At 39.2% G+C, this 17,551-nt stretch overlaps 1 protein-coding gene and 1 long non-coding RNA gene across 19 annotated transcripts in view; one reads left to right on the top strand and one right to left on the bottom strand.

Annotated features, from left to right (window-relative positions):
- Window positions 1-17,551, bottom strand: part of ptprk (protein tyrosine phosphatase receptor type K) — a 461,736-nt gene that overhangs the window by 176,773 nt on the left and 267,412 nt on the right. For all 17 annotated transcript variants that reach the window (XM_062978846.1, XM_062978854.1, XM_062978881.1 and 14 more), the window contains exon 7: window positions 7,841-8,134. In XM_062978846.1, the coding sequence (XP_062834916.1) occupies window positions 7,841-8,134 (294 nt within the window). The remainder of the gene's footprint in view (window positions 1-7,840; window positions 8,135-17,551) is intronic.
- Window positions 1-17,551, top strand: part of LOC134298493 (uncharacterized) — a 182,240-nt gene that overhangs the window by 135,649 nt on the left and 29,040 nt on the right. The window lies entirely within an intron of this gene.

The raw sequence follows: 17,551 nt of genomic DNA, 5'->3' as shown, positions 1-17,551 counted from the left end.
AACTCTCGCTCCTTGAGTAGGAAATCATTCCTTTTTTTATAAGAAATAATATGCAACACTTGCATTGATCTGTGAAAAAGTTGACTCAGGCTTTTGCGTTGATTTTTTTGACTAAAAATTGTAGACTTACACAAGCATACACACAGTAACCTGAATAATTTCTAGTGTGATTATATTTTAGTGGCAACTGTTATGCAACCAAACATGAATGTAAATCTTTAGATGTACAGTAGAGTCTCACTAATCCAAGCCTCGCTTATCCAAGCCTCTGGATAATCCAAGCCATTTTTGTAGTCAATGTTTCCAATATATCGTGATATTTTGGTGCTAAATTCGTAAATACAGTAATTACAACATAACATTACTGCGTATTGAACTACTTTTTCTGTCAAATTTGTTGTATAACATGAAGTTTTGGTGCTTAATTTGTAAAATCATAACCTAATTGGATGTTTAATAGGCTTTTCCTTGATCAGTCCTTATAATCCAAGATATTCGCTTCTGCCGGCCCGTTTAGCTTGAATAAGTGAGACTCTACTGTACTTCCAAGATGATAACCACTATCTGAACTTTGTTTCAGAGTTTGTCACTAAACACTATTCGTCTGAAGCAGTATCACGTGAAGGATCATCTTTGTCTTTTCTTTTACTGCTGGAATAGAGGGCTGTATTAATGTGTTCAATACATTTTCTTGCTATAGAAAGTGCTCCTCTCAGAAATTTGATCTATTGACTAGTTACATGTATGTCTGATAAATCACTGAGGTCTAAATGGAGATAGAGCACTTCCCTTGTCTGACAGTATACAAAAACAGGAAGAAGAATCTAGAAATGTACAAAAGAAATAATATCAACTTGCATACATTGTGTTTTGTGTGTGTGTTTTCTGTGCATGTTTGTGCCGTGTTCTAGAGAGGTATCTGTAAGGAACAGAGGGTGAGAAAGTTGCCTGGATCTAGACAATTTGAAATAACATATAAGAGTCTGCCCAAACTTTAACATCTTTGGGAATTGTATGGTTGGTGAGGACATGGAAGACAGTCTTCACAGTATTTTGTCCTTAGATTACAAAACTCATTTCCACATGAGCCTAGGCTCAGCCTCTATCTGATCTCATTTTGCCAAGGCTTTAAAAATGAAAATAAGCAGACCTTGTTTTCCTTTGAGATTTAGAAGAAGGATATTTTAATACTGTTATGTATGTATTTTAAAAACTGGTTGGCATATTGGGACAAAGGTGGAATATAAAGAAAATAACTAAATCATTTTGCTTTTTTGACAGCCCAACTCCAGAAACCTATGCTGGATACAAATTTTAATTTGTGTAGAAGATATCAACTTTTGATAAACCTTAAGCTAGTGTTTCTATAAGGATCCAATTTGGATTAATGTCACATCTTCCAAATTAACCAACTCTTGAAAGAGAAAAAATAATTTACACTGCTTATTAGTTGACAGCATTAAGACTTCTTTGCTTCTAAGTCCTTTAGCAAAACACAGTCAACAACTATGCTGAAGCACAAACCGCTTTTGTGCCTCAAACCTGATTGTGGGTGATAACAAGTCCATGTGATTGATAACTATCTTAAAAATCACAGAAAAAAGAGTCACTACCTACAGTTCCATTATCTGCTGCAATAAAGCAGCAGAAAGAAGGACAATGGGAACTGTCAAGAGTCCATCTAATCTAGAATTCTGTTTCCATCAACAGATAGCTAAACTTCTCTGGAAAACAAAGAGCTAAAACATGAAGATAAAATCAGTGTATTTATGCACTATGACTACTTCTGAGTACCAATGATAACATAATATTTGCAAAAAAATTACCAGGTTTGAAACAAATTAATCGCAAGTCACAGGTCTGGTTTGCAGTTAGCACTGAACTGAACCTTGTAAAATCCTTTCACACATGCAGTCCCTTTGCCTTTCTTCTTCTGGCAGGGCTTTGAGAAAAGGACTGGTTTTATTTAAGAAGAGGCATTTAACTCTGGGGTTAAATGTAACTATGGTTAGAGAAAACAAGCTTTTTGAAATCTTATTCTAAGATGATAACAATAGTTAAGATTATCAAAGCAAGATACAATCTATCCTAAAAAGCAAGAAAAGTGTCTGAACTTGTCACAGTAAAACTACAAGACAAAAAAGAACATGTGATATTATGGCCCACTGGTTCTCATCCTTTCTGAATCACTTCACTGCCAATAATTCTGTTCACTACTCCAAAAGCTTCCAAGCCACTCAATACATTTGCCGTTTGTAAAATGAGCTACCAGGTCATTCAAGAAACAGGAGCAAATGAATAAAGGAATGTTTAACTCGCAGTTTTGCACTATCCTTTATCAATTAAATTTCACATAACTTTACATGTCATTTCCTATTAGTTCAGAGAATAGGAAGCATGAGGCTATATCTAAAATGTCAAAACAATATATTTTGGGAGACATGAACACAATCAAATAGATGAACTTCTTCTTCCATTGCCTTTCTTCTCACCAAGCAAAACTTTAATGGTTACTGGTGGCTTCCATGTCTACGGGGCAACAATTCATTTCTGATTTTTAGCTGGTATTTTAAAGTAGGAAATTAAGGCACCATATCATATCCACCTAAGAGGTTCATCACCTTGGATAACTCCTTTAAACTTCAGACTAAAGCCTACAGTGAATTGTTGTTGTTATTGTTATTAGTACTACTACTACTACTACTACTACTACTATAAACTTTATTTATACCCCACCTTTCCCCCAAGGAAAATCAAGGTAGCCAACAATCACACACTTTGATCAATTTAAAACAAAGCAAATACAAAAATAAAAACCCCAATTAAACTGTATTTTGTGTTTTAGGTTAAAATACAGTCAAAATAGAATTAATACAATTAAAATGCATTTTAGAACACACAACCCCCCCCAATCCCACCCACACTTCCCCAGCAGCATGTACTTTTTTCTTCCCCAAGAAAGGTCAAGACTGCAGAAGACCTGCAGGGGTGGGGTTCTCCTGGTCTTTCTTGAGAGTTCCAGTCTGGGAGCAAACCCCGAAAAGACCCTCTCCCGTGTGCCCACCAAACACATTTAAGTGGATGGTGGGAAAGAGAGAAGGTCTGCCCCATTTGATCATAACTGTCTACCAGAAAGAGATATGATCGTTACGATTACCTGGACCTGAGCTATATAGGGCTTTGTTGGTCAAAGCCAGCACTTTGAATTGTGCCTGGAAACATGTTGGCAGCCAGTGTTGGATTCAATGACAATCATCTTCCACTGCCTGTATGCAGCTGGAATGTAAGATTCTGTAACTTTCAAGGTAACTGTGATTGCAATGTTTGTAGGTGCCCTTTCACACTTCAGAATCATGGCACAATGCTTTTGCTTGATCTGCATTTGAAGTATTTTGGGGAGGGAGTACTCAGTCTGGGGCATGAATGCTGCTTTGAGTCCTCTTTGAAAGAGATAAAATGGGGTATAAATATAATATTGCAATAATGGTGATGAATGCCTCACCAAACTAAAAATTACAAGGTTCCACAGGTTACAGACAAGACAGTTAAAGGGAATCACAGGTCTGTAACTGTATGAAGGCAATTCTTGAGTGACAGACATCCCTCTTACAAATGACTCATAATTATAAATGGGGGTGAGACAACAGGAAGTGAGAGAAATCTGCCCCTAGGCAGGGAAAAGGTGTCACTATTGAAGCTTTCTAACCAATCCTTGCTTCCATAACAAACCAAATTTTTCAAAATCCTATTATCACAGGAAGAGAAAGTGAGGTGAAATCTGAAAAGGGGAACAGACAGAAACAAACACCACAGGGGTGTTAATCCTTACACACACACACACACACACACACACACACACACACACTCTTTGGCTGGAGTTACACTGCAAAAATGTACCTGTTTCATCTTAAAAACTAATTCAACTTAAGAAAAAAACCCTACAGAATCCATCTTGTTCGTAACTTGGGGACTGCCTGTATATGAAAGGACATCTGATTTGTCCATACTTGAGCCTTTATAAATGTCTGTGGCAGCCTCAGTGTGCCACAGTGTGTTACTAACTCACTCCCAGTGTGTTACTAACTCACAGTGTCACCTCCATGGGTTTCCTCATGAACTAGATCATGATAAAACAGCTTCCAAAATTTTCTTGATTAACATAAAATGAATACAGAATTAAAGTTAGAAGCATCTCCATAAAATCCTAGGCTCCTCTGCATCTCTAAAGTGACTAAGATCAAGGGAAGGGTGCTAAGTTCTATGCTGTTTTCCAACAGTGACCATGTTCCTAGGCATGTCAAGAGGCATTTTGCCTCTGTTTGCTGCCTCTGCATTGCAGCTAAGCATTCCCCTCACATACTTCAAGGTTTATTGCCACAAAACTAAAATTAAATCAAATTAAAATATGGTTGTAGCTCATGTTTTCATAAATAGGGAGAGAGAGGATGGTCAAAAATGTTTTGGGGGAAGTTAGAAGTTGAAAGCTGATAATTTTATAGAATATGTCTGTCTAAGCTACCCAAATACCATCAGCAGGTACTGAAAACCAATATGAAACTGTGTTTGCTGTATTATGTGTCAACAGTAGCACATTTAATGCTTCAGACTCCAGTACAACGTCATTGATATTTTGTAATGAAATGCAATACAAAAGATTGCTATAACATTGTCTTCAAATGTCACAACATTTAACTGTGCCAGATTTCACTGCATAAAAATAATTTTCCATTTCCATTAAAATAAAAACTGTGTTGTTTTAAAAGGAAAACAGCCTAAAGGAGCTTTCTAACACATCTCTAATAATAATTCAGGAACTTCCACATCATTTGTATGCTGAAAACCAATCTCTGGGGTCCAACAAACAGCAATGTTTGCCAATATTTGTTATCCTAAGGGTAGAGAATGCTGCTGGAATGCAAATCCCATTATCCCTTACAATTTGTGACTCTGGCTAGGTCTCAAGGACTACAACTGTTCTGTAGATACAGAGACAATAGGAAACTAAAATGTTTGTAGATCAATTCTATGTTTGTTTTTATTATTAAGATATTGAATCACTGGTTGCCATTCATCAACAAAGTTCTCTTAAGAGTACAGTTATTTTGTCCATTATTAGCAAATCTATAATGTTTTTCCCATTCTTCTAAGAGAGGTATCTGTGAGGTTCTCCAATATCAAGCATATACTGTTCGAGCTGCCCGTCAGGTAAAAAATTTTTTCCCTGAATTTCTTTTCTAGTTCTTCATACGACATGCCCCTGGTGGCGCAGTGGATTAAACCCTTGTGTTGGTAGGACTGCTGGCTTGAAGGTTGCCAGTTCAAATCTAACCCGGGGAGAGCATGGATGAGCTCCCTCTATCAGCTCCCGCTCCATGCAGGGACATGAGAGAAGCCTCCCACAAGGAGGGTAAAAACATCAAAACATCCAGGCGTCCCCTGGGCAACATCCTTGCAGATGGCCAATTCTCTCACTCCAGAAGCGACTTGCAGTTTCTCAAGTCAATCCTTGCATGAAAAAAAATCTGGCAAATTCAAAATGTACATTTGTGGCATCATTTCGAAGTTCGTATTAAGCATTTTTTTGATGTATGCATGGATCTGTTTCCAGTAGTTGTTTACTTTGTTGCATGTCCACCACATGTGGTAAAATGTGCCAATATGGCTTACTTTCAAAAGAGTAAAGCATTAAACCAAGATGTCTCAGTTGATTGAGATTGCAATTATCCTAGTTCACAAATAATTATGACAGTTGAGATGCAACACTTCTAGGAAACCTATGCCCAACACCAACACATATAAATCTGGAGGTATAGCAGAACTGCTAAAACATCAAGGAATTAGATTAAATTTGTAGCACAGAGAATCACAAATGCTTCATATCTACATCCCCACAATTAGTACAACAAATTTAAGTGGGACTTGCAGCAAATTCCATGAGTCCTAGGGGGAGAAAAAGGCCTGAAGTTCCTGCATGCTACCCAACTGAAATGACTTACTCTGATTTCTGTATCATCACTTTTTCTTATAAGAGCCAGTTGCATTAATCCACTTCTATTTTGTTAGGTCATATTTGACAAGTTCTCACACTACTGGCTGTTAAATGGGACTGGCAGTGGCCTTGTTTCTTCCTGCAGAACTGAGTAATATGAAAAGTCTTGAGACAGCTGCAACCTCTACACAGCTGCATGAACCCTGTTTACATCAAAGGCGATACCTACCTATGCAGAAAATAGCTGCAGCAAATACACCAGTTGGAATTATCCAGTTTATACCATTTATGCTACCTTTTGTGCCACATCCTAAGCAGTCTAAGGATGCATCTACACTGTGGAATGGATGCAGTTTGACACTACTTTAGCTGACATGGCTCAATGTTTTAGAATCCTAGAATTGGTAGTTTGCTGAGGCACCAGTAATATTTTGCAGTGAAGGCTAAGGATCTTTTAAAACTACAGCTCTATGATTCCACAGCATTGAGGCATGGCAGTTAAAAGTGGTGTCAAACTGCATTAATTCTACAGTGTAGATGTACCCTAAGAGGGCAAGGATCTACCAGAATTTAGATGCTGCAGTTGTGGAAAAGACATCACAACAAAAGAAGGAAAACCCTGTTACATAAAAACTTCTGGATCCAAACCACCATAAAATATACATAAATAAAAACACAAGGCCATTTATTCTATAAGCTGGAGTACATATTGCATGTTGTTTTTTTAGTCTTATCTCAGAAATCCTTTAAAAATCCTATGAGATAATTATAATATCAGCAGACTATACTGAAAATCTGAGGATTACTCTTGGATTTACTTATCCCATCTCAAAAGTTCACAGCTGAGTTTAGTTTTAAACCAAGCTTAGATTCAGAGTTAAAACTCTTGTCCCTGACTATATGCCACTTCAGAAAATATTGATTATACAGTGTCCCCCTGCTACTTTGCAGTTTGCTTTTTGCAGACTCGCTATTTTGCAGGAAAACAGGGGTATATTTAAGCATTATTTTAATTGTTATGTGACCTTTCTCCCCCTTGCAACCCTTCCCTACCGGCGCCTGATGGGCCCCTTGCTCCTGGCCTGTCATGTTCCTCTGGCTGCTTCCCTGCAGCCAGGGAAGAAAGAACGCTGCTCCAACCAGATGAGTGCGCGAGGGAGGGTGGGTGAGAGAGTAAAGGCCGGCAGGAGCAGCAAAAGCCTAGAAGAGGCAGCCAGGTCCGGCTTCTGCCTCCGCTCCACCCCCCCCTTCCGAGTCCTCCACGTTTCCCAGCGTCGCCCTGCTGGAGCAGAGGCAGAAGCCAGACCTGGCTGCCTCCTCCAGGCTTTTACTTCTGCCACCGGCCTTCACTCTCTCACCCACCCTCCCTCGCTCACTCATCCGGCTGGAGCAGCGTTTCTTCTTCCCTGGCTGCAGGGAAGCAGCCAAAGCAACATGACGGGCCCAGAACAAGGGCCCAGCCGGTTCTGGTAGGAAAGGGTTCACTAGTTCCCCGGGGCTTGCAAGGGGGAGAAAGGCCACATAACAATTAAAATAATGTATAAATATTATAATTAAAATAGTGTCCCTACTTCGCAGATTTCCACTTAGGTCCTGGAACAGAAACCCTGCTATAAGTGAGAGAACACTGTATTGCATTCTACTGTATTCTCAGAAAACATTCCAGATCTCTTGTGATGAATTAAACTTCTCAATGGCCTTTGAAAAGTTACAAATGTTTAATTTTTTAAGCTTCTAAACTATATTTTAAAAACTGTCAAAGTTACAGAATAAAAGGAAATTCTAGAATAATCTTTTGGCACCACCTTTAACAAAGTATATACAACATGGCATCCAAACGGGTACACATACCTGCACATTTGGTTCGGGTGATAAGTGGAGGGCCTGGCTGGCCAGTGCCACCTTCTCCAGGCCTGGTTAAAAGAACACGGATTTCATATTCTGTGTCAGGATCCAAATGCCAGAGCTTGTAAGTTGGTGCATTTACGGCGTGGGTTTCTGTCCATGTCCCAGTTGTCATGTGATATTCCACTTCTTTCAGGATAATGGGTCCATCCCCAATAATGGAATTAGCATTCAACTGAATCAGCAAGTAAGTTGGTCCAACTCCTAGCAACTGTGGGGGAGCTATTGGTCGAGGAGGTTCTGTAAGAAGCGAAAAAAGCAATAATTCAGAAAGAGAATACCATATTAATATAGGTATAGGCCAGATTTTTTTTAAAAAAAACTATATAACAGTGATAAAAGAAGTATACTCCCAATCATAAAGTATGACTACATATATTTTAATACAGTAGAGTCTCACTTATCCAACACTCGCTTATCCAACGTTCTGGATTATCCAACGCATTTTTGTAGTCAATGTTTTCAAAATATCATGATATTTTGGTGCGAAATTCGTAAATACAGTAATTACTACGTAGCATTACTGTGTATTGAACTACTTTTTCTGTCAAATTTGTTGTATAACATGATGTTGTGGTGCTTAATTTGTAAAATCATAACCTAATTTGATGTTTAATAGGCTTCTCCTTAATGCCTCCTTATTATCCAACATATTCGCTTATCCAACGTTCTGCCGGCCCGTTTATGTTGGATAAGTGAGACTCTACTGTACCATGTAAAATTGATTTGAGTACCAGGAGACTGAAAGAGTGGATAAAATGTAACTATTCTGGTTCTGCTTAGAAGTGGCAATACCTGCAAACAACTTATTTCAAGGAACAAACGGATTGTCTAGAAATAGGGAGACTTCATTTTCATTCCAGATGGCTTATAGTTTGGCTAATTTGTTTCAGTTAATTAGGTAACAATGCTAAATTCAAGACACACAGAGCTTTTGCAATCACAAGTAATGTAGTAACTCCATAATTTGGTTAGGCAACTAGAAAATCTATTTTTATTTGACAATTAAAAATCGATTAAAAATTTCCTGCCTATGTTCCATCCAATTTTTCTGCATGTGTTCCATTTCAGGTACTTTGAAATATCAGTTAGCTGCTTTCTTCTGTGCTACTATATAAAAACCAGGAGCTCTGTAAGAATACATTGTGAAATTCACCCATCCCATCAAAATGAAAGTTAAAACCAGACATCCTTACTTTTCTGTAGATTATAGAGTTTCTCAAATGACTTGCCTGCAAGTTGGCATACTGTATATGCATGCTTTCAGCTAAAGCCAATTATAAGCAAACCTTATGACTCCAGACAGAAACCCATTTTGCACTTAAAAAGCCTTCTCTAGGATTACATTCCACCTCAATAGCTTTTACCACAATAATATTGAGAAGTCCTTCTTTGTTCAATATGGCCAAAGATTTTTTTAACCATATATGTCATGCACGCACACACCTCAACATTTTTAGTGAAGAAAAACAAAATGTGTCATGTTGGAATTTTGCAAGAAAAAAATTCAGCACATTTAACAATCATTCACAGACTTTCTTGAAAAAATATTTCGTAATGTTACACTTAAACACATCTACTCGACATTTTTCCTCAACTGCCTCCACCCCTCACCAAAGGGCTGGAAAAGAAAATGGCAACTTAGCTGGGGGACCTTCTCCAATACTTTAAAAGCACCATCTACTCTAACAATGATATACCAATTTGTCCAACAGGAGCAAGAACTCTAGCGCTCCGGATGTTCCCTTTTTTAACCTTGAACAGTATAGATTATGAAAGTGGCTACCATTGTCCTTCTAGTGGGCCACTGTTGTCTATCCATGTTGTAGGAAAAGAGAGGACTTGGATAAAAAATAGAACATTTGTTCAGAACAATTCTGAACATTACACTGGAAAAAGACAACATGCCAAGCAAGTTTCTTCTAATAAAGGTTCTTTGATGCTGTCTAAAGCATTGCTTTTGGGATTATTTTTTTTTTAGAAAAAGCACACAGTACTTATATTAACCTTTATCTTCCCTCATGTTTTGACACCTCACTTTATGATTAGTTGTTTTTTCAACGATGGCAAATTGCATACAAATTCAATTAATTTGATCAAGGGTCCACACTTTTATCCATTCTTCTTGCCTACAAGAGTCACATGGGATTGTTTGCTCACACATGTACACTCCAAGGCTTACCTATGGAAAAAGTGGGATCCTCCTTTTCCACTTGCTTGTAAAAGCTCTTTTAGCTTTACCACATGTTCAAAGGTGATCTATAATGTGCTATTTATATTTTTAGTGGTGAAAATGCATTTTGCAAGCTAAAACAACCTGAACCTCACTTTTCAACTGCTTCCCTAACCTGCCATATAGGTGGGAGGTTTCTCAAACTCTTGTTCTCATGGATTTTCAATCCAAAAATCCTAAGGCATCTATATATACTTCCAACTGTAATAACATGTGTATAATACAACATACCAAGATTATGTCTTATTTCAGAAGAATAATCTATTTAACTAACATACAGTACTACAGAAATTCCATAAGGATCTTTGTTCTTGCATATTTCACTTCTATTGATTCTTGGTCATCAAGCATAACATTACTCATTGGCCCACAATCTGTTTCTCTCTTTTCCCAATTATATTTAATTAAATAGAAAACCACATGTAATAGTACAATGAAATTATATATACACCAAAAGCAAACCACAAACTTAAATACAAATTACAAACTAAGAAAAACTAAAAAAGAATTCAAAACTATCCACATATCTAACACACTAAGACAATAAAGAGGATTTCCAACTATATTTTCTGCAGTCGAAGTTAACCCTTGAAGACAATCTTAGACAATCTTATCCAACTTTATAGATTACACTTCAGTTTATATTACAGACTCATTTTAATTAGTGAAGCTAACAACCAGCAAGTATCCCTCATTTCTCCCAAAAAAAAAAACTCAATTAAGAGATTCTATTCTTTCAGAAACATTGTTAATGATTTTTCTTTAATTAAAATGGAAAGTGTGTCTATTTCCACCAGGTCAATAGGTTTTGTTAACTATTCTTCTTTAGTAGGTTCTAGCCTATAATCAGTTTCTGTCCATGGTGGTGGTAGCTTCATTACCTACCCTGTCTTGCTTTTCTATGCTTAAAAAATTAAGCAGTGCTATGTTGCAATGAAAAATGAAAGGACCAAGAAACTGGAATCTCTTCCTTTGAACATGAACGGATACAACTTCCCCATCTTGGCCTTATATTGAAAAGTGTGTGAGAAGCATCAAGGATAGCATAAACAAAGAAGGGAGATGGAGGGATGAATCTGTACCAGGAGAACACCGGATTTCGCTCTGAACCTTCAGTAAACATTTTTGAACAAAGGGTAAAAAGTTCAGGCTAAGTGACTACAGTAAAGCCCCACCAATTCGAGCCCCGCTCATCCAAGTGTCCATGCTATCCAAGCCAAATTCCTCCCCCCCCTAATTCACCCAGCCAGATCCCAGTGCTGCCAGAACCCAGTCGGGTGAGCGAGGGATGATCTCCCGCTCCTTTACCACACCAGGGCCAGGCGCTGGTGCTGCCGGACCCGGCATGGTGAAGGAGCCGAGGCACGGGCAGGCGGGTGAAGGAGGAGGGCCACAAAGCCCCCCCCTTTTGACCCACTCGCTGGCTGGCTCCTTCACCAGGATGGGTGCTGGTGCTGCCGGCCCCAGTGTGATGAAGGAGCCAAGGAACGAGCGGGCGGGTGAAGGAGGAGGGCCGCAAAGGCCCTCCCCATTCACCCGCTCGCTGGCTGGCTTCTTTGCCAGGTGAGGCACTGGTGCTGCTGGCCCCGGCACGGTGAATGAGCTGAGGCACAGGCGGGCGGGCAGGCGGGTGAAGGAGGAGGGCCGCAAAGGCTCTCCCCGTTCACCCCCTCATTGGCTTGCACCTTCGTCAGGCCGGGTGCTGGTGCTGCCACCCCCCGTGTGGCGAAGAAGCCTAGGCATGGTGGGTGGGTGAAGGAGGAGGGCCGCAATAGCCCTCCCCATTCACCTACTCACTGGTTGGTGAGACTTAGCAGCAAAGAAACAGCAATCATCGGAAAAGCAGGCAAGGATCACAGATTTTTTTTAAATCTTCACAAGAATAAACTTTTTATGGATTTAACTTACAACAATGTTGTTACTATCAGTTCATTTTATGCAATTCTATCTTTAAATGTAGTCAATTTTTAGTAGTCAATGTTTTTAAAGTTAATGTTTTCAATAAATTGTGATGTTTTGGTGCTAAATTCATAAATACAGTAATTACTATGTAACGTTACCATTTATTGAACTGCTTTTTCTGTGGATTTGTTATAACATTTGTTATAAAACATGATGTTTTGGTGCTAAATTAATAAATACAGTAATTACTACATAACATTACCATGTATTGAACTGCTTTTTCTATGGATTTGTTGCTCAACATGATGTTTTGGTACTTAATTTGTAAAATCATAACAAAATGTGACATTTAATAAGCTTTTCCGTAATCCCTCCATATTATCCAAGATATTTGCTTATCCAAGCTTCTGCCGGCCCGTTTAGCTTGGATAAGTGAGATTCTACTGTACAATGAAAGCCTATTTCCTTTTTTCCAGCAAGACAAGCCCTTCCTTTAGACTCATTAAAGAAGCTCCATCAGGTAGGTTGTCACAAAAAAGGAAGAAAATTATAAGATTTAATTTCTTATGGCAGTTACACAAATGGATACAATACTGCTTCTGAGGTATTCTGTCTCATGTACCAAAACAACCCAGCTTCAAATAGTGCACACTTTAGCTTAGGGGGCTACCTAGACATTGAAGATTTACCTGAAGCACCCTGCTGCTCAGTGGAATCGCATGATGAGAAAAACACATATAAAGGCAGTTACAGATATCCAACCTAGGACCTCATCACATTGAGGCCAAGAAGCATCTTATTTATTTATTTATTTATTTATTTATTTACAGCATTTATATTCCACCCTTCTCACCCCGAAGGGGACTCAGGGCGGATCACATTACACATATAGGCAAATATTCAATGCCTTTTAACATAGAACAAAGACAAGACAAACACAGGCTCCGAGCAGGCCTCGAACTCATGACCTCCTGGTCAGAGTGATTCATTGCAGCTGGTTGCAGCTGGCTTGCTCTCCAGCCTGTGCCACAGCCCGGGCCTCTTCTCCCTGCTTCTCTGCCCTACCAGAAGGCTGTCAGCATAGAGCCATGTGGAGCCCATCATATGACACAGGGTTACTTCCAGCGGGACTCTGTGCTGGCAGAACAGAGAAATAGAGCCCAAAGGAGACAGGTGTACACTCTTCATACAAGAAAGCCAGAGGAGGCGAAGAGGAAGCAAGGGACAGTGGGGAAATGTCATTGGAAGGCATATGACAATCACCGATGCCCCATGATTTCCCCCAATGTTCCCCGGCTTTCTAAGGGCCATCTGATGAGGTCCTTACATATGACTTATCGTTAAGAAGACAGTTGAGATAACAGGAACCAAGAGGACATCAACCCCTAGGGGGAAAAAACTACTCTTGTAAGAGTCATCATAGGGAAAAGGTGTCTCCACTGAAGCTTTATCACCAATCCTTGTTTCTACAACAAGCCAATATTTTCAAAACCTTTTTTTTTTTTTGCTGGAGTAGAACTTAATAAATGTACCTGTTTTGACTTAGATACAAATTCAGCTTAAATACAAACCTACAGAACCTATCTTCTCCATAACCTGGGGATTGCTTGTACTAGTGTGATAAAATTTTAGTGATATAAGAATTCCCTAAGGTCTTTGAACTTAACTTCAAATGAACTAGTGTATATTCAATGTTAATTTGGATCTCTGGCTCAATCTATTTGTAGCAATGAATTATGACAGCTCATTTGCTGTGAAATCAAATTATTAAATGCCAATATAATGACTCCGTAGGTCAATCATGTCTAGAACAACAAGTACCACAGTATATAATTCCACCAGTTTTGTTCACTAAAATACAATTGAGTTTTAAAATTACTATGGGCCCTTGGTACCCATGAGGGTCTTGTTCCAGGATTCCCCGTGGACACCATAATCACTGATCAAGCTCCAGTATATACAATGTCATGATCAAACTATGTAAAATTGCAAAATAACTCTTTGCTTTTGGGATTTTAAAAATGCTTTCAAATCATGAATGGCTGAATCCATGGATATAGAATCCATGGAAATTTGTTGTAAGTTAAAATATAAATTACCATCTGCTATGACCAGGTGTCTGTTGGGAGACTTTTGATGTATCAATACTAAATCCAGATAAATCACTTCATTTTATTTCTCAAAGGACAGGATTAGAGCAAGCAGACTTTATTTAATATCTTAACCTAAATCATCTCAGTTTCCACCCCTCAAATGATGAAGGGCAGATAGACAGACATCCCAAGTTATGTATAATGGTGGATGTTTATTAATCTGCCTTTAGCAATTTGAGACAGTTTTTAGAAGTCTGTATGTTATTTCAATTTAATCTAAGGAATATATACTTTGATTAATATGATTATATGGATAACTTTATGCACATCTAAGGGTACTGTATCAATACATATAACATTTTTCTTATGATGAAGACAAAGCATATTCATGTATTTCCATATCCATTTTGTTTCCAGGCTCCTGAAGACAAGGAGACATTTATAAAGTCTCTTCATGTTTCATTAAATTATGCATGAATTTTAATCAGTTATTAAATGAACCAGTAATTGTTCTGAAGCATTATTAATATTCTTCATAACACAATACTCTATCAGAGCCAGAGGTGTGATGCAACTAAGAATCCCAAAAGTACACTAAATGACAACTGAACCATGCAATCCCAATATACCAGATAAACTTTTCTGATGTTACCTAATTAACTTTCCCATTACACGCACTCATTCTTTATTCCAGAACTGGAGCTATCAAAAATCCCCCAATTACAATTTTAAAATTACAGAGTTTACTTTTATATTGCAAGTAACTTGAAACTTTTTTGCATCTTTAAATAAAATTCAGCGAGCAAAGTTTGTGGCTCGTGAAAGTTGGGTGTATGTTACACAGTTTTCACCTGGTTAGACTATAAAAACGTAATAATCACCTCTAGCAGCTGTATAAGAGGATGGGGAAATCGCCTCTTGTGGTATCCTGTCTCATTTTTTACTCATAAGCATAATTAAGAAGTATACATTGACTCAGTAAATCTGATCTTAAATTCTGAAATAACATATGAATAAAGATCATACAACAGTAAAAAAATGAAGGGCATGAATGCATGGTGCCCATAGGCTGCATGTTCACAAACCTTTTTACAAGCTTGGGAAAATAGTGAAATTGGCCAGAGTAAATATAGTACACAAACATTTAATTTGTACATAAAATACATCAAAGAGACTTCTGACTCCTTACAGATAACATGAAATGCTATAGTCTGTTTACTGCCATGAAAACTGTAACAGGAAAATCAATGAAAATAATGGGGGGAAATCTGTTAACATTTTTCCAATTTGAAATTCTTCAACATTCAAGTTGTCTCCACACTCTTTAGGACAAAATTTGACAATTAACATCTGCCACATACCACTTTCCAGCATGGGACAATCATAACATATTCTAATATATTTTGAAGAAGATTAAGACAAATGACCCTAAAAAAGATGTTTTAAAACCAAAACTTTTGATATTATCGCCAAACTATGCTCAAGAGACAGGTAACAGACACCAGAGTAAAGATCCTCTAGGATGTACTATTTTAAAGAAAGCTGATTTGAGCCAAACTTTATTCAACCAAATTCTTTTTTGTTTTGTTTTGTTTTTTATTTATCAATTAAAATGTATTAAGTGTACACTCTTTCCCCTTTTTACAATATCTTGGACAGGGAAGTAGGCCATATTTTGCACAAATAAAAAGAAGAAAATCAAACACACCTTAAGCACACTTTATATAGTTTTTAACTTTTACCATATCCAATTACAACTTTTACTACATATACCTTTATTTCACTATCATCATCATCATCATCATCATCACTATTATAACTTTTTTCCTCCTCCCTCCCTCCTTATTTTGTGCCACCTTCACCAGGACCAACTCACTCTGTTTTACAAGTCCAAAATTCCATTGCTTCTGTTGCCGGCTTGTATTCCTTTCCCTCATTAAAAATATACTGGCGTGCATAACGGAGACCTGGTTGGATGTGGCTGGGGTGTTAATCTCACCCAGCTTTGTCGACCAGGGTATACCGTGCAGCACCAACTGAGATCTGGAGGAAGGGGAGGACGGGTTGCAGTGGTCTATAAGGAGTCCATTCCACTGACCAGGTGCCCCATCCCATAGTCTACCTTGTTTGAGTGTGCTCATCTGAGGGTAGGGGGCAGGGACAGTTTAGGGATTCTGCTAGTGTGCTGACCACCCCGCTGCACTACAGTCTCCCTACCCGAGATAGCTGGGGTGGGCTGAGGCCTTGCTTTGGAGTCCCAACGGCTTATTGTGCTGGGGGACTTCAATGTCCATGACGAGGCCACTCCCTCTGGTGCGGCTCAGGACTTCATGGCAACCATGGGGCTGTCCCAATTAGTATCGGGCCCTACCCACAGAGCAGGGCGCACACTTGAATTGGTTTTCTGCCAGGGATGGAAAGGTGGTGGTGGTGTGGAGGAGCTTACCATCACTCTGTTGCCATGGACTGAGCGTTACCTGATCAGGTTTAGACTTACTGAGCCCCCTAACCTTCGCAGGGGTGGAGGACTGATTAAGATGGTCCGCTGCAGGAGGCTTATGGATCCGGAGGGATCCTGATGGCTCTTGGGGAGTTTCCCACCACCTCGACCTCGTGTTTATTGCCCTTTGGAACAAAGAGGCGACTAGGGCAATAAACACGATCGCTCCAGAACGCCCCCTCTCGAGTACCCGAGCTAAACCATCTCCTTGGTTCACTGAGGAGCTGGGAGCGATGAAGCAAAAGAAGAGGGAACTAGAGGGTGTGTAGCGTTCGAAGCCGAACGAGCCAAACCAAACACGGCTATGTTCCCACCTTAGGGCATATGCTGTGGCAATAGATGCTGCAAAGAACATTTTCTTTGCAGCTATTATTGCGTCGACAAAGAACCATCTGGCAGAACTGTTCTGAGTTGTCAGAGGTTTGTTATATCCTATCCCTCAAGATGGGATCCCTGACAACTCGGCAGCCCGCTGGGAAGCATTTGCTTGGTTCTTTGCGGACAAAGTTGTTTTGATCCGTTCTGGCTTTGACACCATATTAACGGCAGTCTCCTAAGATGTAGCACTAGCACCTGCTTGTCCTATTCTGATGGATTTGTTTCAATTGGTTCAGCCTGAGGACGTGGACAAGGTGCTTAGAGAAGTGAGGGCTACCACATGTATTCTAGACCCCTGCCCATCCTGGCTGGTGAGAGAAGCCAGAGGGGGACTGGCCGAGTGGGTGAAGGTGGTGGTGAATGCCTCCCTTCGGGAAGGCATATTTCCAGCGAGCCTTAAATTGGCTGTAATCAAACCACTGTTGAAAAAGCCATCACTGGACCCCACTCAATTGGATAACTATCGGCCTATTTCCAATCTCCCATTTTTGGCAAGGTCGTGGAACATGTGGTGGCCGCACAACTCCAGGCATTCTTGGTAGATACCGATT

Source organism: Anolis carolinensis, chromosome 1 (assembly GCF_035594765.1).
Source record: "Anolis carolinensis isolate JA03-04 chromosome 1, rAnoCar3.1.pri, whole genome shotgun sequence".
Classification (NCBI taxonomy): domain Eukaryota; kingdom Metazoa; phylum Chordata; class Lepidosauria; order Squamata; family Dactyloidae; genus Anolis; species Anolis carolinensis.
This window is presented reverse-complemented; position numbering and strand designations above follow the sequence as displayed.